General features: G+C 42.4%; 1 protein-coding gene across 2 annotated transcripts in view; it reads left to right on the forward strand.

Moving 5' to 3' along the window:
* The window catches only part of LOC109520650 (cAMP-specific 3',5'-cyclic phosphodiesterase 4D-like), a 40,938-nt gene extending 17,333 nt beyond the window's left edge, over positions 1 to 23,605 (forward strand). For both annotated transcript variants that reach the window (XM_019878012.1, XM_019878013.1), the window contains 3 exons: positions 5,479 to 5,584; positions 21,079 to 21,317; positions 23,156 to 23,605. In XM_019878012.1, coding sequence (XP_019733571.1) covers positions 5,540 to 5,584; positions 21,079 to 21,317; positions 23,156 to 23,186 — 315 coding nt within the window. In that variant the 5' untranslated portion in view covers positions 5,479 to 5,539 and the 3' untranslated portion in view covers positions 23,187 to 23,605. The remainder of the gene's footprint in view (positions 1 to 5,478; positions 5,585 to 21,078; positions 21,318 to 23,155) is intronic.
* Positions 23,606 to 23,888: the final 283 nt, after the last annotated feature.

Raw genomic sequence — 23,888 nt, forward strand, 5'->3', positions numbered from 1 at the left:
GGGAGGGGCAGCGGCAGTGGCAGTGGAGAGGACAGGACAAGGTCGTGCTAACCCAACTCAGCCGCCAAAGATGTCATCCTCTCCTACGTCTCCCTGCAATAAAATCTCATCCCTGTGAGCTTTTAACTCCTCTTTTTGTCTTTTTTTTTTTTTTGGACCAGCATGATACATGAGCGCAGTCGCTGACGGTGTGGTGGTCCAATCGCCGGACTTGTGTGCGGGCAGCGTGGGATCGGTTCCCACTCAATGATGATGTGGGTGTGAATGGTCGTTTGTCTCTATATGTGCCCTGTGACTGGCTAGTGACCCGTTTAGGGCGTAGTCTGTCTTCTGACTGAAGCCAGCTGCGATAGGCTCCAGCAATGCTTTGTTGAGGATCAGTGGTGTTGAAATTGGATGGAAGGCTGCATGCGTGACCACTTGGAGGAGCCAACGCAGCATTGGATACTGCTAGGGGGTGATTTTCTTTTTTTTTATCCCTTTTTTTCCTTCCAAACCAGGACATGCGTTTAGGGGGAATACTAGTCAGATATCATTGTCAATTTGACATGGTGGACATACAGTGATGCCACTAAGGTTGGAATCAATCTATTCTTGAAATGTAGGCGATCTCTATTTTGTTTGAATTAGGAATTCATTTATCCCACCGGAAATATTCAATACATTCTGGAGTCAAGTTGTCACAATCACAAAGCCGGTAGTTGCCATACAGGGATGTTGTAATCAACGTAATAACATACTTAACAGTAATGAAGGTGTTTAAAAAAAGCCACTGCTAATAGTAATTGCAAAACTGGCAAATCGTGTAGGGCACTTTTGTGTGATGACTCAGTCTTAATTGTCATGCAACTGTAAAAAGAAGTTAACCACTCTTCATAACAAAATGCTATAATGGCTGGGCAATACGACCTGAAAATAACTTTTTGTCACCCCAGGATTTTCTCTGCATGTTTCTCCTGATGTTTTTATTCCCATACTTAAACTTGTATTCATTTACTCAGGAATAATAGTATGTGGAAGTAAGAATTGACGTGCCGCCTCTTGGAAGAAAAAAAAAAACATCCTTATTATCAAAACATGTACTATATGTAAACATGATCCTATAAATGAAAATTTAAGACATTCATTTTGTGTTTTCTCATGCTCCCTCCAGCTTTCTTTTATAATGTAACATTATACAGGTGAGGCAGGTGACTGTAAAATATTAGTGGCTTGGAAGCACATACCTCAGGCCCAAACTTTCCAATATGACAACCAATCACTTGTCTTGGCCGTCGTTAGCGAGAATGACTTAAATTGGGCTTTTTTTTTTTTTTTTTTGCGACACACAAAACAATGTGAGAATGATTCCACTCGTGTTGGCTTTGCAAGAATTAGTCACTTTGTTTTGAAAAAGTAGCATCATAAGGGTTGGAGGTTACCAATGTGGCTATCAAGGCACCACACAAATCGCTTTCCAGTGAACATTTTATTCTTCTTTTGCAATGATTGTCGAGAGAACTGCATTACATAGAGTACCGGTCGCAGGGTTGTGCTTTCTTCCATTGCGTATTCTTTGCTCGCCATGGAATCCAGCACGAAATGATAAATGTCAGCCATCAAAGAAGTGAGTAAGATCGATGATACGATTGGCAGAACTTCACCGTCGTCCCTCGGCGCTTGTGCTGATGCAATCTTTTGCAAAAGCTCTTTTTGACAGGTGCTCCATTCTAGTCAATAAGAATCTAAGCTTCACTGTTTGTGACGGTAATGCACAAGCGCCCACGGACTTTTTTTACAAATGGGGGGGAAAAAAAAAAAATAAACATCTTGATTAATATGGCGAGAGTGCGCCGCTTTGCCTTTAAAAGGGAATAAAAGCTTCAACAAGCTCATCTCCACTCATTGGTAGGCTACAGCCACAATGAAAGGCTGAGTTACTTTTGAGGGATTATTCAATAAGCAGCCACGACAAGGAAAAGAAAAGAAAAGAAAAAAAACCACGTTTCACATAGCAAACTGAAATTCAGAAGGCCCGTTAGACAGCCGTGACCTTCCCTGGCCGGATGGGCCCTTGTAGCCAGGATTGTTTTTCTGCCCTGCTTAATGTGATGAACTGTCGCTGCACTCTTACCGATGGGCAGAAAGTTAAACAGAGGACAAATCGGTGGAGCGAAACTGCATTCACGGAGGGCAAGAATAATAAGATCTTCGAATTTATCCCAACCATTGTCCTCATGACACTGAAAACAAACAAACAAACAAACAAACAAAAACAAACCTCGGCAAAATTGGGCAATTCGACTCGCTAAGATTTGCTCTTGTGAAAATGTTTTTTTTCCCGCATTTGCCAACAAAGAAATGAGAGTTGACAGAACCGTTGTCCCTTGTATTGGCCACGCGAGTTAAAATATAACATATACTTTGTAAAGTAAAGAGAACTCAGTCTTGGAGCAAACAACTTGCTTGCTTTGTTGCTTGTTGTGCCAGCTAACCTTGTTGCCATAAATGTCAGTCATTCATATTTTCAAGTTGTTCCAATGTGAATGACTGTTTTACCCCCAAAAAAACAAACAAAGTTGTGTTTTCCACACAAATTTGGAGTTCAACTACATTCTTCTGGAAATTTACATTTCAAAAGTCATACAAGTGAAGTTTGGGGGCCAAGTGAAGTTACCAACCCAGTACTGACTCAGTTCAATGGCCCCAACTTAAAAAATGAACACGCTAACATAATTCTGGGCGCGGCTGTACTACAGTAAAGTCCACAGTCTCTGCTTTGCTGCAGCAACCCTTCTTCTCCTCTCTTGATCTCTTTCCTTGATCTCTTTGCACTTTGGCGCAGTTTCCACTGCTGTACCTCCTCAGTTTGGCATGACTGGACTTCCTATTAACACTTGAGCTGGAACTATTTTAAATCAGCTCTATTTCCAAGCACGCTAGGTCAAAGACACTAAAGGTGACATAAACTGATGGTCACTGATTTGTCAAGCAGATTTCGTCATTGCCAAAGTGACAAAAAATGCTTTCCTTTAGCTTTCCACATTCTTCACTTTGCTGGATGGACCACTTTAGTCTCTTGTCAAATGAAATTGACCTTTACTGTGGCCAACTGTCTCCAGCTGATGGTGCTGTACCCGTTGTACGTCGGAACAATTGCCTCAGGAGCCCCCATGCTCCTGAAATGCTCCTCATGCTCCTTGCTGTCGGAAAATAGCTATGCTGCGTTACGAAAAACCGAATCCCAAATCTCTGAGGCCCATTGTACATGAAATATTTATCAGAAATGAAGGAGCACGAGAATGGTGAAAACAAAACCTTGTGGACGCACGCAAGAGGATATTAAATAGGTATTTATAGACAACCACTGGGTAGAAACTAAAAGTGACGGGTGGTACCATGACAAAAATAGCCGTGAAGTAAAGATAAAAAAAAAAAAAATACACGAAAAAATAAGAGGAAAAGTACTTACTATGAGCAGGAGAATATTGGAAACAGTTTATGGTATAAAGAAATATGAACACTGTGTATGATGATGTCATGACAGTGCGTCATTCTCCTCTCAGATAAAACAACATGGAGCCGAGAGTTTAGAATGCATGATGGCACTGCGCTAATTGAAATACTTTTTATGCCAAAATGTGTCACGATGCCACTTTATTAACCAAAGCGAAGCATCCCAGGCTTTTTTTTTTTAAAACATGAATTCGCCGTGTCACTTTTGAAGGGTTTGAAGCCCGCCTTGGATTGAGAGAGAGGAATAGCTGAGCTGCAAAGTTATTTTTGTGCGTGACTCATTATGCAAGCCCGGTCTGCCGGAGTTCCCGACAGATGCAAAATGTCAGCGCTTTCAGGAGCGCGTGTTCATTAGGCTCTCTCGGCATTGACACACTGCGCTAAAGGCTCCAAAAAAGAGCGGTGTAGACCGAAATGTCGGAATTAGCTCCCATTTCCGAACCAAAGTTTTGACAAACTCAAAGGAAATGGCTTGTTGAGCAATACTGAGGTGACTTTATTTTTCTATCCGTGAGGGGTAAAATATTCAAAATGGATCTTGGTCTGACTTCATTTTCTGATGTTGCCGCTTTTTTTCTCCAAGAATGCAACTATATTCATCTGATAGTCAGACTTTTTTTTCCTGTGTGATGTTTAGATTTTTGTTTATTGACACAACACTTTTCCTCATATTTTGGGATGATTCCAACTTTTTGTTTTCTCATTATGACTCTCAGTATGACTCCTTCCTAAAAAATTACATATTTTTTCCATATAAAATAACATTACTCTCAAAACATCATTATTGTTAGACTAGTTCTATTTTTTCTCCCCCAAAAAATGACTCATCTTGTAATGTTGTAATATTAATATCATTTATATGTACATATATTTTTTTTACTAAAAAAAGCCAACTTATTTTTTCAGAATAGTCTCTGACAACATTATTCTCATAAATTTATGACATTTGCGTCTGTGTTTCTTTGTTTGTGAGTGACATTTCTCTTCTAATATTCTCTGTGTATGAATGAAAAAAATAATATATATATATATATATATATATATATATATATATATGTGTATATGTGTGTGTGTGTGTGTGTGTGTGTAGGCGGCATCGTAGCAATATATCTGTTGCAACGATGAATCCTATAGAGTACATATGCACCGCTTAACCATACATAGCCTGTGCGATAACTATCTCTTCCTCTTTGCTTCCATCCTATCTCAAGTCTGCAGTAATTACCCTGCCGGGCTGTCAGTCCGCATCTATTTACTGGAGAGGCTCTTGCTCATTGGTCGCACGGCCACAGTGTAACTGACAGGGTCAAGAGGGAGTTCCCTGGCATAATGGCTCATGTTGCGTGCAACGGCAAACGAGGTGGGGGCTGCAATTGTTTACTCGCTGTTGGGCAAGGTATTATTTGGGAACATATTTATCCAACTTGACGGAAAGAGCACCAAGTTGCCCGATGACTTGTTGATATCAACAAGAGGAGTTGTGATCAGAATGCTGAGATGCAAATAGACTGTGTGGGAACACTTCAGTCAAGTCACGGACCCATTTGATTTATCTTTGCAGCCTTCAGTACTTGGGATGCTTTCTTGCGTTCACTGCAAATGACATTTTCCATTCGCTGCAGAACATTCAGTTCGAGTCCTGTCTGAAAAAAGACAATAAAAAGGGAGGGAGGAGGCAGGTGTATGCTGGGGGTTATTAGGCCAGGTAAACATAACAGGGTTGTGTAACTCTGGCTTCTAATTCACTGACCTTTACCTTTTTACAGCCTGATGCATTCTAATAGGCCAGTGGATTTCCCCCCCCCCACACACACACACACACACACACTTACAAGGTTGTCAAGGAGATCAGAGCACCACAGTGCTCTTATGAGATCAACCAAAAAAAGCTCAATGTGGTATTCAATGTACACATATCAAGCACATCTTGTTAAGCTTCTTGCTCGACTCACACACGTGCTGTTCTTCTTTTTTCCTCAACAGCTCCCTTCCTGATAAACTGCGTGAGTGAGCCCTGCCTTTGTATTAGGAGGTTGCGCACACCATGCAAAAAAATGACCTGTCCGTGGATGACACCCAGCGGGACAGCGTGAGTAAAACACTCCTCGATCACTTTTTATGGCCTTCTGTTTTCACATTTTCTTTTAAGCTTATATAAAAAAAAAAAATCCTTCACAAAACCATTGTACAAGGGTATTTTTATGTACACATACAGTTCCCTCAGAGCTAAAATGAATTATTGTTGTTGCCTTCTAATTAAATTAAACTACCCAATTAGCGGGGAGCTGCATATTCACTTAATTGCAGACAGGTGGCGCTCTCTACTGGTTTAAAAAATGATTTTTAACTGGTATTTATCCTTTATGCCACAATTATTTATGACTGTAAGCCACTATTACATTATGCACAGTTAGAACATGAAAGAATTTACTCCGATAATGATTCGATGGGAATGCATTGAACATCCAAATCAGACTGTTGTTTAATAAAAGTTTAAAAATAAACATTTTCTTCAAGCAAATGTACTTTGTATGATATCATCCAATCTCCTCCATACACACGTTCTCAGTCTCCCTTTCCATGTCGCCATTAGTGTCACAAGGCAAAAAAAGTAGCGGTTCATAAGCCGAAAATGACGCAAACCTGCATTAGTTGGGATGATTAGGTAAAATGAATAAAAACTCCAGTGTTTTTGCTGAGGAGAAGAGGATTTTTTTTTTTTTTAAACCAAGATTTTACAGGACATGGTTCTGTTCACAAAGCAATCCATGCGGTGATGTTGCCCTCTGCAGAAAATCAGCCAGGAACATAACGTTACCTTCTCAGATGATGTCAGAGTTATCTCTCACTCACCTGTCTCGATTTAATAGACGTTTCTTAGAAGTCCTGATAAGCGCCGGACGGTTTGAGCGGCCATGTTTAACTCGAGCCGCAGCTTGCATTGACAAGCCGCGTATGCTACTGGCCTTTTCTTCTCAGGCATGAACAAGAAATTCGATTTTACTTGATAGCTCTCGACCCCCAGATGGAAGTCTTCCAAATGGGCTGACATGAGAGAGGAAATGCATCGGGTACACAGATGGCGCATTTCTCTCCGCGGGAAATACAGTAAAGGCGAAAACGGTAATTTGATGTGAAATGTAAATGGCGGAGTTTCCAATGCTGTCGTGTGTCTGTCGCATGACTTGGAAAGTATGAGTCACACAGAAAGACGAGATTGAAATGTCAAAACGACCATTACAGTCAGGTTATGATGATCCAACAAGTTTGGAAAATGGGGAAGGAGGGAGGGTGGGGAGGGGTTGCTGGGGGGTGGTGGGGGGGGTATACCACTTAGCCCCTCGAGCTTCTGGCTTTTCTTTTGATGAGAAGCTCAGGATCAATGGAAAAACAGATTCACAGCAACATAGTTCAATCATCGTTTTCAGACGGAAACAAATCTGTTCACACGGCCATTGTTATATTTTCACGTTTTGGTATTTTGGAGAGTCCAAACTTCTGCTTTCAGTGACAAACCAATTTTCAATGAGAAACGTTCCTCTCACTTTGTGATGATGTTTTGCGAGGTACGGTTACATTTCCACAAAGCTCACAGTGTCATGAGGACAATGGATTCATATTTCAGGGACAGCGGATACTACAGCGGACAGCTTACCATGTTATCAGGTTACAGGGTGCATGAAAGGGTTAAATTTGTCTTGCTGTTTATCTCCACAACAAAATGAATGGAGTAGTTGCGCTACAAAGTGGATATACTTGATTTGATGGATGGTTCTGGCGTCTCACGGCAATATTTGTTCTGGATCCGGTGTTCTAAAACATGTTTTCATTGGTTGTTTCGCTTCATACGGTACTTACTACTTCCACTGAAAAAGTTGTTGTTGCCAAAAGAAAACATCGAAAGTAAGTTTTAGTCTTCTTTGTGGTTTGGATTTGCCTCTGAGACAGCTTCTTTACATCAGAAGGATTTAAGTGAGGCAGTTCAGACCCCTGATTAGAACGCCATGAATCCAAAGAGGGAGATTTTCTAGGCACGTCCAATTGATAGGCACCCTGGAGGTGGTCCCCAAACACGCAGTGGGGTCGATACAGAACCTCCACTGGCCTCCCAATGACCTGACGTCTCGTACTTTTGAAGAAGAGTGCTTTCAACGGTTGCAAAGTTCTTGAACTTGTTCAACAACTAGTAATGAAGACCACTGTAGAAAAGTACAGAGGCTACTCAAGTAAATGCAAACTAAACATTTGAAGAAATAATAAAGCCAGGCTGGAATTTGCCAAAAAGTACAAAAATGAGCTTCCATAAATCTGGGTTTTTTACAGATTGATGAGGAAAACGACTCATCCTTACCGAAATGATGGAATGCCTCAAGTTTTAGGAAAAAAAAAGATCTCCTCATATTCCCAAACATACAAGCTCCTCCATCAAACGGTGGAGGATGTCGGCGCCTCTTGGGAAGCGGCTTCCTTATCTTCATTGACACTCAGAATTCACCGGAAACATTTTGTTTGCTAGTTTGAAGCAAGATGCAAACCAACTCATTGGGAGCACCTTCACTATGCCGCAAAATAACGACTCAAAGCACACCACCAAAAAACAAGCGGAAGGTCTCGTTAATCAAAGAGGCGTGGACATCAAGAGGAGAGGTCATTAACGGCATCAAAAAACAGCTTAGGACGCAAACACCGACGCCGTTCGTCAGCCCTACAGAGGTAGCGCAGGGATACAGGACTGCACTTGATGAACGCGTTCCCGCTCACGACGCTCTTGGGGGTGGCCCGTGCAATCAGCCGCGGCTACTGATGAATAGTCATGAGTCACCTTATCAGCATCGCCATAGCAACACAGATGCAACTGTAGCCCCTGTAAATGCGCCGAGAATATGGGCCAAATGCATCTGGCCGTCTCCTTCCTCACTTACATCTTGGTCGTGTATATAGCCAATCGCAGGGCACACAGAGGCAAACAACCATTCACTCTCAAAATCACACCTCGGGACAATTTGGAGTTCCTAATCAACCTGCCATGCATGTTTTTGGAATGTGGGAGGAAACCCAAGTACCTGGATTTCTGATACGCTTATCCTTACAAGGGTCGCGGGGAGTGGGGGGTGCTGGAGCCTATCCCAGCTATCTTCGGGCAGTAGGCGGGGGACACCCTGAACCGGTTGCCAGCCAATCGCCGGGCGCCAATCGCAGGGCACACAGAAACGAACAACCTTCCGCGCTCATGCTCACATCTTGGGACAATTTTAGAGTGTTCAATCCGCCTGCCATGCATGTTTTGCGAATGTGGGTGGAAACCGGAGTACCCGGAGAAAATCCACACAGACCCAAGGAGAGCATGCAAACTCCGCAACACAGGAAGGCCGGAGCCGGAATCGAACCCTGCACCTCTACACTGTGAGGTCGACGCACTAACCATCGGTCCACTGGGCCGCCCACACATATATTCTCACACACACACACACACACACACACTACTGCCCCGAAGACAGCTGGGATAGGCTCCAGCACCCCCCGCGACCCTTGTGAGGATAAAAAGCGGATCGGAAAATGGATGGATGGATAGATTTTAATTTAAGTCAAATGAAACTGCATTCAAAAAAATAATAAGTGTACTTTACAAGCACGTAAAAAGGCTGGAAGGCAGATGGGAGGAAAAGTGGGTGACGCGATATGAAATGAACAGAGCTGGGGAATTAGATTGAACAGCATCGGTGCAGGACAACATCATAAGAGAGATGGAAGAGTAACAGCTGCAGGAAATAAACAGTCATGATATGGAACAATGGAATGAAAAGGCGGATGATTCATTACAGCTTCTTTGCAGCTAGCGTGGCGTACTGACAACAGCGTGAAGAGCACTTGTGAGTGGCCATGGGCTAAAGTATTCAGGATATTGATTTTGTTGACATTGTGTCCATAAAGCGTGTATTGTGCACTTATAAATAGAATGCATTATTATTATTATTATTGTGATGTCGAAGTGAAGCAAAATATTTGGTTGCAGAAGGTGCAGTTTGTTCAGACCCATCAAAATGAAGAAGTAAACAGCACAAGAATGTGTTAAGTGAGGAAGAATTCTGAACCAAAAAGTAACTTTTGTTTTACCGAACAAGTCCGACTGGTGCAAAGTAACCTGAGTGAGGTTCTTCTGCCAAATAATGAATAAACTCATTTTTAACCAAAATTGTAAGAATATTATTTTTGAAAGAACATTCAACTTTGTAGTTGCTCGGTCATTCAATGAAAGACATTCCTTCTAATGACTATGCCTCAACTTGAAATCGATTCCACTTGAACCAAGGGTGGGCAATTAATTTTTGGGCCACAAACAAATTGGGAACGTTATCATAAATAGTCATGTCATGAAAAGTATATTCTTTCAGATGCAGATGTAGTGTAGTGTATATTTTTATTTTTATTTTTTTATGAGTGTTTGACACATTCAGCTAAGACACACCCACGGAATTTGAGAGTGGAGACATTGGCTTGATTTTTCACCATTTTGAAGCCTCATTTTATACGCTTGGCATTTTTTTTTTTTTGGAAGTAATTATTATTTGACAGGATGAAAAGGACTAATCGAGAGCAGAAATAGCGCTAGTCTTGAACTGCCATGAAGGAAGCCTTTATTTAATGACTCATTCGATGACTAATTGAGAGACGACATCTATTGTTATTTCAGGGAATACAGTCATACAAAAGTGCACCAGAACATTTTACGGCAAAGTAAACAGAGCTATCCGTGTTGTCCACATCAGTTATTGGCAGGCCAATTAATTTGTTTTGGAGCCACTGCTTAGCTACCTGCTTATTTAGTCATGAGAGTGGTAAGCAATCCACTGCATTTTTGAAACAATTCAATAAATTACTCGTCATGCAGCAGGGGATGATTATATGTGTCCCTTCCCTTAAGCTTGCCAAAATTCATTTAATGTTTTTTTGGTTTTTTTTACAGCTATCTGGTCCCCGAATGATTGATTATTTGTCTGCATACTCGCTTGACTACGCAAGCCGCGGATTCGTGTTGAAGTCGAGAGTTCAACAGTCCCGCTATTTATTTATTATTTAATCCCGGTCTAAAAGAAAACATCACCAACCGCCCACCGTTCTCATTTCACAGCCCGTTGAGCGCATTTAAAGTGTGATTAATCTCGCAGGTGTTTGGCAGCATGCTCGACGGCGAGAACGTCGGCTTGATGTATGAAGAGTGATGTGTGAACTCGTCTCGGGAAGGTCGTTATGGAGATTTCATGGCGCGATAAAAGGACCTTCCCGTCGGTGTCAAAGTTTAGCGGCTTTCGATTCATGGCTGACACTGTGAATTTCCTTCCCGTTACAAACCAAATATAAAATCGGAAGCTCACAGTGCGAAGACGGAATCAATTGGAAGTGGGGTGTTCTTTGTCTTCATTTCTGTTCAGACATTTTGTACCGTATCACCGAAAATGCACCCCCCCCACCCCCCAAAGAAAAAAAAAACCAAAACTCCAGCTCACCCTTCACCCTGAACGAGATAGAACCCATAGAAAATGGATGGAGGGATGTACAATTACTATATGGGTGGTCTGGTACATGGTCTCATTGTGCCTGCGTGCACTCCCCACTGCTACTCTTGCTAACGCTTTCAATGATTTATTCGACATTTCTTTGTCTCCGTATTCCTTACACGTTGAGCTGTTTGTTCTACTGCATCGATTTGGCTCGCTAATCCTCCAAATTTTCCATTATTTGACAGCCGAACACTCCCAAAACATTTCCACTTCAAATTTCTGACCAACCACACGATATTTCTTGGAAACCATTTCATGAAATATGTTTGGTAATCTGTGGAGAAGAAGCTTGGAGAGATATCGCAGTTCACTGGCTGACTGTAGCTGATAGACTGGAATTGTTATGAATAAATGGAGAACGGGAGACATTTTGAGAATGTTAAAACTAGTGAGTGACTTGAAACTGGTGTTTACAAATAAAGCAGAAACATGGACACAAAAAATATTGCCAAGTGATCACATACAGGTATCAGTGTTTACTGAAAGTTGAATATCGTCCACGATCGTCTTTAGCCTTGTACTTGTTTACAACACACGGTCAGACCCCACGATTTAATTAACTGCAGTCAACTATTTATTAGCTGTGGGTGAGCAATGCCGCATATGAACTGAGCTCATTCGTTTTAGTTTTTTTTTCCCCCTGATGTGAAACGTGAGGAATGTATTCGTTCTAAGTGGGGAAAAGGGAGGCGTATATTTGAGCGATGCACTCGTTTGGGGTTAATGCACCCGCCGAATAATTGTGACACTGCCTCCGTTAGCAAAATGGCCACTATTTGACGACATACGGTAATCAAATCAAATCTGATGACAGACTGCCACCACCACCACCCCCGCCCCCCTCCCCCGCTGCCCCCGCTGCCGTGCTGTGCATGTGAGAAATGTGTGGCGAAAAATGCGGCCTCTGTATACTCAGACAGACGAGCGGAGTTAATTTTTACACCATCCAGGATTCACAGTCAGGTGAGACAGCAGATCGCGCTGTTAAAGAAAATACAAACATGGCTGTAAATTCCAGGGTGCAGCAGAGAAACCTCTCTTTTGACTCAAGTGGCAAGCACATCCGTGCGAGTGTGTGTGCGTGTGTGTGTGTGTGTGTGTGTGTGTGTGTGTGTGTGTGTGTGTGTGTGTGTGTGTGTGTGTGTGTGTGAGGAAACAAAAGTACCCACACCTTGTATGTAACTGAAAGCATAGATAGTTTTGTTTCAAAAAATACGAGTAGTATCTATGCAAATCCATCCAAACTGAAAAGAACTTAAGTACAACAATTCCAATGATTTTTAAGATAATTTCTGACAGGATAATCGGCACTGAAATGAGCAACAAGCTGTAATTGAGTAAAACAAATCCACGTTACAAAATAGGCTTCGTGGCTGTCGCTAATGATGACTGAAAAATACACGTTACCTTTAAATGTGTGTGTGTTTTTTTTCCTCCAGTTAGACCGAATTGTCTCAATGTCACAAGTCGATGCTTTGTAATCTGGCACCGGACATAACGTATTTGCCACAAGTCATTCTTGCTCCCGACAATGTCAAACAATTCTCTTCAATAAGGATGTGGATGTAGAATTTCTGGCTTCTCTGAATCGGTTGCCGCTCTTGTCAGTTCATTCCTTGTCACCGTTCTCCCATTTTTTTTTTTTCTGCCTCGTAACGACCCAGGATCTCAATCAATCAAGATCACAACAGAGGTTCGCTTTGCCTCTCTCCATTTTTCTTTTTTATCTCCCGTTGTCATCCGTGGAGGTCAAGCATAGCCCATTTTGACAAAGAGTCGAAGTGCAGCTATCTATCTTCAAACGTAAGAAGTCGAAGTAAAGTTGTCAGAAAAATAAATCCTGGAGTGAAATACCGAGACCTGAAAAATCTGTGCAAGGACAGAAACAAATTATTTGTACTTCCCAACATTGTTTGTCGGACACTACAGAACCACGAGCAACATTCATATCGCGTTGACGGAATCGCAAGCCTTCACCCAGGAGGCAACGAGACACAAAGAGAAGCTGTCCAACTTTGGTCTGCCAGTGAGACTGCAGTCAGAAAAATGGAAACGTTAAATCCCTTTTTCCTAAGATGGTGATTGAGCGCTTCATCTCCAAGTGTAATATTTCTTATTCATCTCCTCCACCCTTCCCTTTCTTAACTTCTTTCCTGATCGCTTTCCCCTCACCTCGCTCTTGGGCTCTGCTCTGCATTCATTTCAGATTCACTCTCTGATAAAGTCGATCGCGAAAATCATAGCGCGGAGATGGATGATGGCGCCGCTGATGAAAAAGTTGCGCTATTTCGGGGTACCGTACGCAGGTCACCTCATGGCTCCAAGCGACGGTGGCCAATTCTCGGATTTATCGCAAGCGCCTTCGGAGAGCTTGGGGCCAGTCTCATTTCTGATCGAGACTTTTTCCCCACTACCATTTTGAAATAGCACACTGTTCAAAATTCATTTTCCTTCATTCTGGTAGGCATTGAAGAATAAAAAATGCAAATATCAGTGGCGTCTGATTCCCTGACAAAAAGGTTGAGGCTGATTAAGTATCAAAATAACGGCATACCCTGTACGCTGCCATGTCGGACATTTTTAAGCGGTTTAATCGTTGTGACGTGTTCAGCGATGTAACGCGCTACTGTTCATTTTGGACGTGTTTCCTGGTCTATTGTAGTATAAATGACGCCACCGATTGTCACCAACATGTGTTTGCACATAAATATGAATATCCTAATCATAGTCTGAAAATATTAGGACACAATTCTCAATATTTTGGATGATATTAACGTGGGAAACGTAAATATGCATATGCATACGAATGAAGCGATGCTGATGACGTTAATATTATGGTTTCAATATTTTGAGGATTTTTAGAACAGCACCCATGAAGTTTGATTTGCTTTTTGAATTGCATGTCCACCCGGGTCACATGATCTTCCACGTAGTTATACCACAGTGCTAAGTGTACCATAATTTTGCACAAAAGTGGGAAACCCACACAAACCACAATATTTTGGTGTCACCTGAAGCACTCAGATGGAAAACCGAAATAATGAAAAAAAATAAAAAAAGAGCCGCAGAAATGGATTCCTGTTTCCTGACAGATCCGTCTAATTGATATGAATGAATTCATAAATTATGCATGAAACAAAGCGCAGCTTAAAAACCATTAAATAGCACCCATGATACAGCCTGATTGGAAATGGAGCTCCATGGGAAATGATGCCAGATGTTTTGCTTTTCAGATTGAAAAAGCAGACCGGAGGGTTGAATGGAGAACTGAGGATAAGTCACTGCGTTAATTTTGAGTTCGTCTGCTTACTTTATGTAACTTCCTTTGTATAGTCTTCCCTCCTTGATTTCAAGATGCTCTTTCATTGGGAATAAATGTTTAAAAAAATACCCAACAACAATGAATATTGTATTAAAACTGAGAATTCACGGGCAACGTAATATATGCTGTTTATGTCAAGTGTGATATGCTCGTTCGATTGCAGAAAGTTTGTAGTACAGCAGAGAAGACATTTTGGTCGAATTGCAATAAACTTGAATGACGGCGCTTCAAACTTTATTGGCATAGATGCAATCTCAGGGGTGTGGAACTTAAGTGGTTCCGCTGCAATGTTGTAAAAAATGGTTGCTCCCATTTAGATTCTGTACGAGGATATCTGTTCAAATTAAATAGGTTGTGAATGTGCCCACAAGAATGCCAAGGTAAAAACAGATTACCGGTTTGTGTTCGGCTTCCCCAGGGTTGCGCAAAGACAGAACAGGAGCTTGTTTGCATTGATTTGTTTTAACCTCACGCCGCCCCCAAAATCCCCAACCAGTGAAACTGTGAAATCAGCAAATGACTCTGGACATTAAAAAAAAAAAAAGTTCTTTAGCCGTGACGCAGAGGCTAACAGTCAAGGCTGCCCGTTGCTACTTTCACATTGTATTCTTTGCATTTCTTCCTCAATTAATCAGTAGGGGCGGCCCAGTGATCCAGTGGTTAGCGCGTCGACCTCACAGTGCAGAGGTACCGGGTTCAATTCCAGCTCCGGCCTCCCTATGTGGAGTTTGCATGTTCTCCCCGGGCGTGCGTGGGTTTTCTCCGGGTACTCCGGTTTCCTCCCACATTCCAAAAACATGCAAAGCAGGCTGATTGAACACTCTAACTTGTCCCTAGGTGTGAGTGTGAGCGCGGATGGTTGTCAACCAATTCAGGGTGTCCCCCGCCTACTGCCCGAAGACTCCAGCACCCCCGGCGACCCTTGTGAGGAGAAGCAGATCGGAAAATGGATGGATGGATTAATCAGTAACTATAATTACGATGTTACCGACACCACTATCTCACTGCTTTCTTTGTCTTTTTTTTTTTTAATCATCTGTTTTATCCAGCGAGAGGCCTCTGTGCTAACTGTGACAAAACGCCATCTCACCTCTGAAATTCATAATTGCTTTGAACAAACTTTCTCCCATTTTATGTGCTCCCTGCGGTTTTATTGTTGACAAATTTAACAGGAGATTTTCAGTCAAGCCTGGATCTGGTTGCGTCAGCTAAAATGAAAATGATATTAACAAAAACAATCCTCTGTGGGGAATAAAAAAAAAATTGAATATGAAACTAGGGCAGCAAAGAAAAGGTGGAAAAACTTCACACACATCCAGATCAATGGCCATCACACACATAATCAAGCAGGAACAAGGGTAACGATTTTCATGTTGCTTTTTGCTTTGTTTGTGCTTGTCTAATGAGAGTGTGTGCAAGATAAGCATGTGTGTGTATTTTATTTCATGAAACCATGACTTTGGATGGTATGACAATGACTTCTCAGCCTTGTTGTTTGCTTGCTATGGTTTGAAAGTCATCATTTTGATCCACGGCGACTGTAAGAATTCAATGTTTTTGAAACAAAAAGATGATTTTATAGTTTGCATTAAGGTAGATCGTGCATTTACACTTGGAATATGAGGTTTGTTAAAAAAAAAAAAAACACTTTCAAATTATCAAGGGCTCAAAGAATACTGCATCCATGTGGAAATAACAGGAAAAAAAATCAGATACCCAAATTTTCCCTGAGCTGTGGGCATGGTCGGGGGCCAAAGAGTGACAACGGGTGGTGTTGGCCACCCCTGGCCACCATATAGCTCCACCCCTGCCCGGTTGATCTGCAACACCTCAGCACTGCGCGGTAGAAAATAGATAGATGGAAATTTTTTGTTTGGTCTTTGACTTTGAACTGGCTGCCCAAATACCTCTGCAACTTTGTCAGCAACAATGAGCACTGGGGATCCTAACACTGCTGAGCACAGCTTATTTAAGACCCCCCAAACAACAGAGTCATATTGTGATTACTGTCATTAATCTTTTATTCAAAAAAAAAAAAAAGAAGGCTGTACATAGATTTTTCTCCTACACATAAAATCATACTCAAGTTGTTTCCTCAGAAGCTGGTAAGTGGAGCAGCAAATTTGACCTTCCAACTTTCTATTAACACAACTCGACCGCCAATGGGATGTCACATCAAATGCAGAAGAGTGCAGAAGAGTCACAGCAGGCTAATTAACCTTTAACTGATCCCACTTATCATAAAGTGCCTCTTGAGACATTTGTTGCCTGATTTACTGAAGGTTTGCATGTGCAAAAACAGGCGCCAACTTGATTGCTCAGGCAAACAGATGTGGAAGCTGATCAATAGTACTAACTGGGCTCAACCAGGATTGCATCTGCCCAACGCTCGAAACTGCAGCAGCATGTTGTGAGAGGAGTACTGTATTTGCAAATTGGTTAATTTGGGATGCAGAATGTGATTCTGAGACGAATTGTGCTGGTTGATTGTGAATTTACATAGCGGGTCTGAAAGGCAAGTGCAAACTAGCAGGCAAAATGGTGTCAGTGTAATACAAGCAAAATAAGAGACGGAACAACATTTTTTGGGGAAAGCGAGTAAAAATTATTGTGACGACTCATCGATTCAGCAATGCAATTTTGGAGCTTCTGCGTGAGCCAAGTGCCCACATGGAGCTCGTCACAAAAAGGAATCATGCACATAAATTCCATAGCCACACATTCAAGGTGAATGAAATCAAACTCAGCATGGCTTTTATGTGGTTGATGTCGGCTTCAGCCAAAATCGTCACACCGATTTATTTATTTTCTGAAACGCAGCAATATTTGTTTGCCTCTTCCACGAACACTTCCACTTCATTCCATGACTTCAAACTTTATTTTGCGCTTGCAGCGATCTTCTAATTGTTCCATGGTGAAAACCGTCAGTACAAAAACCCAATTTTTAAATGCGGAATACAAAAATAAAATGGCCTTATGGATACAAACGGCTCAGTGTTAGCAGAAGAACTCGCTCCTTGTCTGAAACGCTTATACTTTCCGCAAAAGGAAGCGGAAAACAAAGTGTTCCATCTCTAGTTTGTAGTTGCAACAATGAACACTTGCCCATCGTATCCACTGTTGAGTTTTGTGCCTAGCATGCAGATTTGCACCCGTTATTTGGGAGTTCAGTAAATCAGGTCCTGAAAGCAACTACAAGCGAGTTTCACCCCAGGACTGCAACGAACAAAAACACATGCAAGCAATATGAAAGCAATGTCTTGTTTTTCCTTATTACATTTAGCTTGTTAACGGCTAGCATGATTTACCTCATTGGATGATGAGATTATTATTTACCCGGAACCTGCTGAAATTGTGAGGTTAATCAAATCGGCCCCCTTGGCTCCCCAAATTCAAGTCACTGTCTGTGGCGATGAGTGTAAAGCAGCTAATTATGTGGAAATGATGGTTGGAGAGCTTCTTGAATGAGGATTGACGTCTTGATGGATGCGCGCGGGAATGCTAGTTAGCGCTCTGTGGGACGTTTTCTGAACTGATAAAGATGTATAGTGTGCCGCTGTTCAAGATATAGAGCCTTACGCTAATCCGCAGAATTATTTGATGGCATTGGCCGAACTGGCCATTCATTTATCCTTAAATACTCATACTGTACAGTAAATGTAGTTCACGGAAACCTTTAACGTTTACTCAGGATATGAGGGCTAGCTATCCTGTGCTATTCTAAGCGTTTTAATGTACTGTAAAAGATGGGCATACTCAAAAGCGACGGATGGTGTTCCACTTCTGAAATGTAGGTGTTGGTAGAGTGCCTTTCAAATTGTCAGATTTCTAAACTAATCAAGAAGGAGAGTGTGTGCCAATTTCTCTGCGCGCTGAGGGCTAATGTGCTGTCACATGCTTCTCTCAAAGGTGGAGCTAGCAAGATTTGAATGTAGCCTTTCACTTTTTTTTTTTTTTTTTTTGCTAACTGGATTTAAATAATCCGCCCAAGAAAACTATCAGCGTGATGGTGCCGGGTGCAGCAGACTGGGTGTGCATGTGTATACGTGGCAGTGACTGATGGACATGACCTTCTGCCACAACAATCTCTGATAGGCTATTTTTGCCCTTGTCTGACAAGTTTTCAAACAATAGTTACAAATAAAATTTGAATCATAAATTGGGCCACAGAACTGATTTTGAAAAAAAAAAAATGTTTTTTTGTTCCCAATGTTGTCAGCTGTTTGAGAGCATTTTGACTATCATTCGATATTTTAGTCTTCTGTGACAATATAAGCACCAAACCTTCCAAAACAAAGAGTAGACGTGTTTGTTTCTCGCTTTTTCCTTTCTTTAAAGCCGTAGAACATTTCACCAAAAACACCGCTGTCTGACCAAAAAGCTTCTGGTGAAAATAATGTCAAGCAGAACAGTGACTTTGAGGCTACTAGTTTTGTGTTTTTTTTCCGCATGTCTAATATGAAGCAAGACTGAGAAAAGTTTTTTGCAGCTGTACATTTTATGATTTTTTTTGACTATTCCTCCAAAATGTTAAAGAAATGCCACCACTCTCATAGACGGCAGAATGGGTTGGGTTCAGTTCCCACTAAGTGACAGAGTGAATAGTGATAGCAAATAGAAAAGTCTACGTGTGCCCTATGATTGACTGGTTATGAGTCTGAAGTGTCGTCTGCCTCAAGTCAACTGGAATAGGCTCATGACCCTGAACAGGACCGGCAGAATAGAAGATGGATGTGTTGATGCTGTGTGGCGCCGTGAAATATTCAGGTATGCTTGCAGGGTTTACCCTCCTGTCATTTTGTGATGTTGTCGAGCTACAGTGAGAGCTCTGCGTTTGCACTTTCCTTGAAAGAAATTCACCAGGTCGTTGTCAGACTGCTCGCCAGCTGCCAATCATCAACTGTGAACTGGGATCTGAACTCGCCCCTGCTTGGAAAGCGAACCAGACGAAGCGATCTTAAACCATCATATTTGCAAAGACGGTTCTGAGAATAATGCTACGAAATCAGCTTCTGCACGCATCTCTTCCCGGGGATTGTTTACAAGCTTGTACTTCCCGCAAGGAACTAATTAGTGACTTAAGTTTTAGGCAGACACCGTTCGATCAGTCTAAAGCTCGTTGGGATGGATGGATTAAAGGTCCCGTGCATTAATGCCCGTTTGGTTAAATAGATGCCGCTCTCACAATATTTGTACAGTCAAACTATTGCATGTTATTTTAAATATTGTCGCTCTAACAGACAAGTGCTTTGCAGAACTGACTGGACCTTGTAGAAGATAAGGCATGAATCGGGGCCCAACAGCCAATAAATTGTCTCAGGCGAAGCCAACCTTCATTTTTTTTTTTTTTTTGGTAGTAAAGCAGAGTGTTTAAATGGGACTATCTCGAGCTGTGGATTTTATTGTCTATTTTTAGTGAGGAGAGGCGCTGCTTGTACGCACGGTATGGAACTATCACCTGGAAAAGAACTGCGCCGACTGTACATGTTGACGCAACTTTCTTTTTTTTTTTTTTTTGGTAGTAAAGCAGAGTGTTTAAATGGGACTATCTCGAGCTGTGGATTTTATTGTCTATTTTTAGTGAGGAGAGGCGCTGCTTGTACGCACGGTATGGAACTATCACCTGGAAAAGAACTGCGCCGACTGTACATGTTGACGCCTGAGCCTCACTGAAGAGGACAAGCTTCATTATTCATGCACAGCAAATGAAAACTCTCTGCGGTTTGCCAGCAAGATAAATGGGCAGCGTATCAGCCTCAATTTATCATGCCGTTCCAGCCTGTGCATTTGTACCTGTGTATTCAAGTGTGCCCTGAATTAAGGATACTCCGTCGAGCGCTCAAGAGGCAAATAACTGATTACCTTTCTAGCCTCCCTCGGGACACTTTACCAAAGGAAACCCAAACAAAAACAAACAATGGAAGACGTTAAATGGAACTCCATCTTCATCTAGTCTACTTCCAGCCATCCGAGCCTTGGGCTTATTGTGCGTTCAGTAAGCGATGGGGGGAGTAGGGGGTGGGGGCAAAGAAAGGAACTCATTCTAGAGTTCAGTCCATCACAAGCCTGACTAAAAGAAATGAGTCCTTTGTTTGACTGTAATGGAGTGAGCCTGTTGGAGTTTCTCAGCATTACAGCCGCGTTGCCTGCACGGGCATCGTTGAAATAATCTGTTCTCTTTATGCTACATCGGTCACCTTAATGTGCACCTTCTGAGTTACTTTAGCGTTGAGGTGTAACCTCAAAGGAAATCACGCTATCATTCGCAATAAAAAATAATAAAAAATCCATGCACCTCAGTGTGACTGCAAGCCACACGAGCATCTATTAAAAATAGCAGCAGCAGCAGCGGCGGCAGCTTTGCATGACTGAGTCATGTTGCGGGTCATGCGTTTTTGTTCCTTCAGGGGAGTGAAACATTTGGTTCTCTGTTTGACATTTTTATTTATTTTTTTAACAAATTCCATTCATAGAAAGAAAGTAACCGTGTTTTACAGAGGGAAAATAGCTAATACTTCACCATTCAGGTTTTTAGATGCGAGCCATGTACCACAGTGACTGAATTAGCCGCATAATGAAGGGTTCGATGAATGTGCGTATGAACTGGTTGGGTTCAGTACCTCTGGTCTACTTGATCGTCTGTGCCCCTGTTTGTCTCCCCACAATGAGGTTTTTGTGTTGTGTTCTTCCCTGGTTCCGTAGGTGTCTGACGAATGGACGGACTCCCCGGAGCTGGGTCCTGTCACCTGCATGGAGCCCTTCTTGGTGCGGAGGCTATCGTGCCGCACGGTGCAGCTGCCCCCTCTGGCCTTCAGACAGGCCGAGCAGATGTACTTTGACCGCAAACCGGATGCCGACACGGTCAGCGTTCCTCCGCGGCCCAACACTCTGCCGCTTCGCACGCCGCCTCTCATTGCCATCACTTCCGCTGACACCAGCAGGTAGGAGGACGTGGAGGCTTTTTTTTCTTTTTCATGTCAAATTCGGCGAGAAATTCGGGAGTAAACAGGCTACAGTCATTTCACTCGGTTTGCAACTGATAAGGAGAATGGTAGATGGTCGTTGGATTAGTGCTTCATGTGCCTCCAGACTGGGGTTTCGAATTTATTGTTGAGTATGATTTGCTCAGGCGGCATGGTGGTCGACTGGTTAGCACGTCCTCCTCACAGTGCTGAGGTGCAGGGTTCGATTGCGGCTGCGGCCTTCCCGTGTGGGGTCAGCATGTTCTCCCCGTGCCTACGTGGGTTTTCTCCGGGTACTCCGGTTTCCTCCCGCATTCCAAAAACATGCATGGCAGGTTAATGGAGCACTCTAAACTGTCCCGAGGTGTGATTGTGAACGCAGATGGTTGTTCGTCTGTCTATGTGTGCCCTGCGATTGGCTGCCAACCAGGTCAGGGTGTACCTGTTGACAGCTGGGAGAGGCTCCAGCACGCCCGCGACCCTCGCGAGGATAAAGTGGCTCGGATAATGGATGGATGGATGGATTTGCTCATTCATGCTGGATATGGAGCGATCTCATAACTTGCAAATCTCTTGAAAATTACTAACTGCTTGCCAGTATGAGTCATCACGCTTATTGGAGGAATCTGTCACTTGTCTAAAAACATGCCTTCAACCCGCTGATAAACAGCCTTTTGCCAAATGGAATGTAAAACAAATTTTCATCTTTCATATTTGGCAGTGCATACAGAATATCGCTGGACTTTTTTCACACTACACAGAAAAGATAATTACAGTGGAGGCCCCAAGGTTGAACGTTATGAGCCTAGAATGGTCTCCTGCCAATTGTAGAGCATGTGGCCACAACAGCCATTCAAGCTCACATTCACACCCAAGGACCATTTAGTTTTTTCAACGAACCTAAAATTCTAAAAGAAAAAAAAAAGTACAACTATGCTTTCCTCAATAATGTGACCGTAACATTTATTGAGTTCAGGCTCCACTCAAACTGTCACCATCACCAAAACTTCACCCACTGTGCAGGTCACTTAAAGTAGCCAATACTCAAAGGTAAAACTGGGTCATGGCTCCACAATAGAAATGCTTTTTTTCCAAGGCTCAACCTGTAGCCAAACCTCTACAAACTGTACAGGCATTGCTTCAACTCACAAACTGAAAGTAAAATACACAAAACTACTCAACTTTTACTCTAATAGACACTTAAAGGAACAGGAACCAAAAAAAAAAGTGTTTGCCGAGCAATACTGTCATCTTGTGGCATTTTAAAGTAGATACAGATGAAGCCAGATTCTTTGGCTATCGCCATTCCGGTTTTATGGTTGTCATCACACTTATCCACTTGTACATTTCAAGCATATTTTTCCCAGAAAATATTGGTTCAACTTCCGGGATGGTCAATTTTAGTGGTCCCAATGTGCAAACCAACAAACAAATATTAAGCAATACTTTTCTGAGAGTGCTCAGTCGGTCTCTAGAGAGAAAATCTGCCAGCGTGTGTTTGGCCTCTGTGATTCAAAACCTTTCGTACAGCGGTTCCGTATCAAAACATGGCGTTCCCGTTTTGTAGCAAGCCCAAGTCATAGCAGCGGCAGTTCAAATGGATTAATTCCACGGTCAAATGCATCTGCCAGCGGAAGTCCGTCAAGAAGATCGACTTGGCTTTGATCCTTGGTTTCAACGGTCGATACAGATGATTGCACGTCGGTCACGTGATCAGAATTCACACCCCTCTCAAACATCTGTCAGTGTTCCAAATAAGAAATGGAAAACCACTTTTTTCCTGCCTCGCCCTCATGTTGTTTTTCCTCCTTGCTAAGAAATGCCGGTACCTGCGGTGTGAGCGGATAAACAACAAGGACACAAGCGGCCGCTCACCAATGAGTCTCGCTTGCTACGGGGGCTTTCATTAGAGAGACTGGATAATAAAGCGCTGCTAATGGAATTCAAAGGCAAAGAGGGGTGATTGATATGTAGAAGTAACAAAAACACGATGTCGAAAGTGTGTGGGTTACACGACCGGGCAACTTTGAAACAGAACACACAAATGATTTACTGTTCCTTTATAATAGGCTTTTGTCTGCTTTTCCAACAACAATGCGTCAGGAACTCAAAAAAAAAAATTCTACTTGTAGTTTCGACTGAATCATTCTGTCATCAGCCGGTGCGGAAACGACGCAGAAGAGGACGACTATTGACAAGTGTGTTATGTATCACTTTCACCAAGTTGGACGATGAGGAGGTGACTCTGATGATATAGTTAAGTCAGAATAGAACGGGATGAATTGATTATCAATCGCTGCCTTGTTTCCTTGTCTCCTTGGGAGGAAACGTCCAATTTTACAACAATTTGCTCATCTGTTATGTTATAATTGTGTTCATAATGGTACTCAACAGAAGCCACACGTATTCTTTGAATCTAATGAAGTCGTGCAGAAAGGGTAAGGACTGTTGGGAGTGAAATGAACAAACTTCCCCACGAAGAGAACCTGCGGTTGAATTTTTGCCTTTTTGGGTACAGCCGAGGGATGGATGGACGGATAAATTGATTTG

The sequence above is a fragment of the Hippocampus comes genome, unplaced genomic scaffold (assembly GCF_001891065.2).
Source record: "Hippocampus comes isolate QL1 unplaced genomic scaffold, H_comes_QL1_v1.1 scaffold13, whole genome shotgun sequence".
Lineage (NCBI taxonomy): Eukaryota > Metazoa > Chordata > Actinopteri > Syngnathiformes > Syngnathidae > Hippocampus > Hippocampus comes.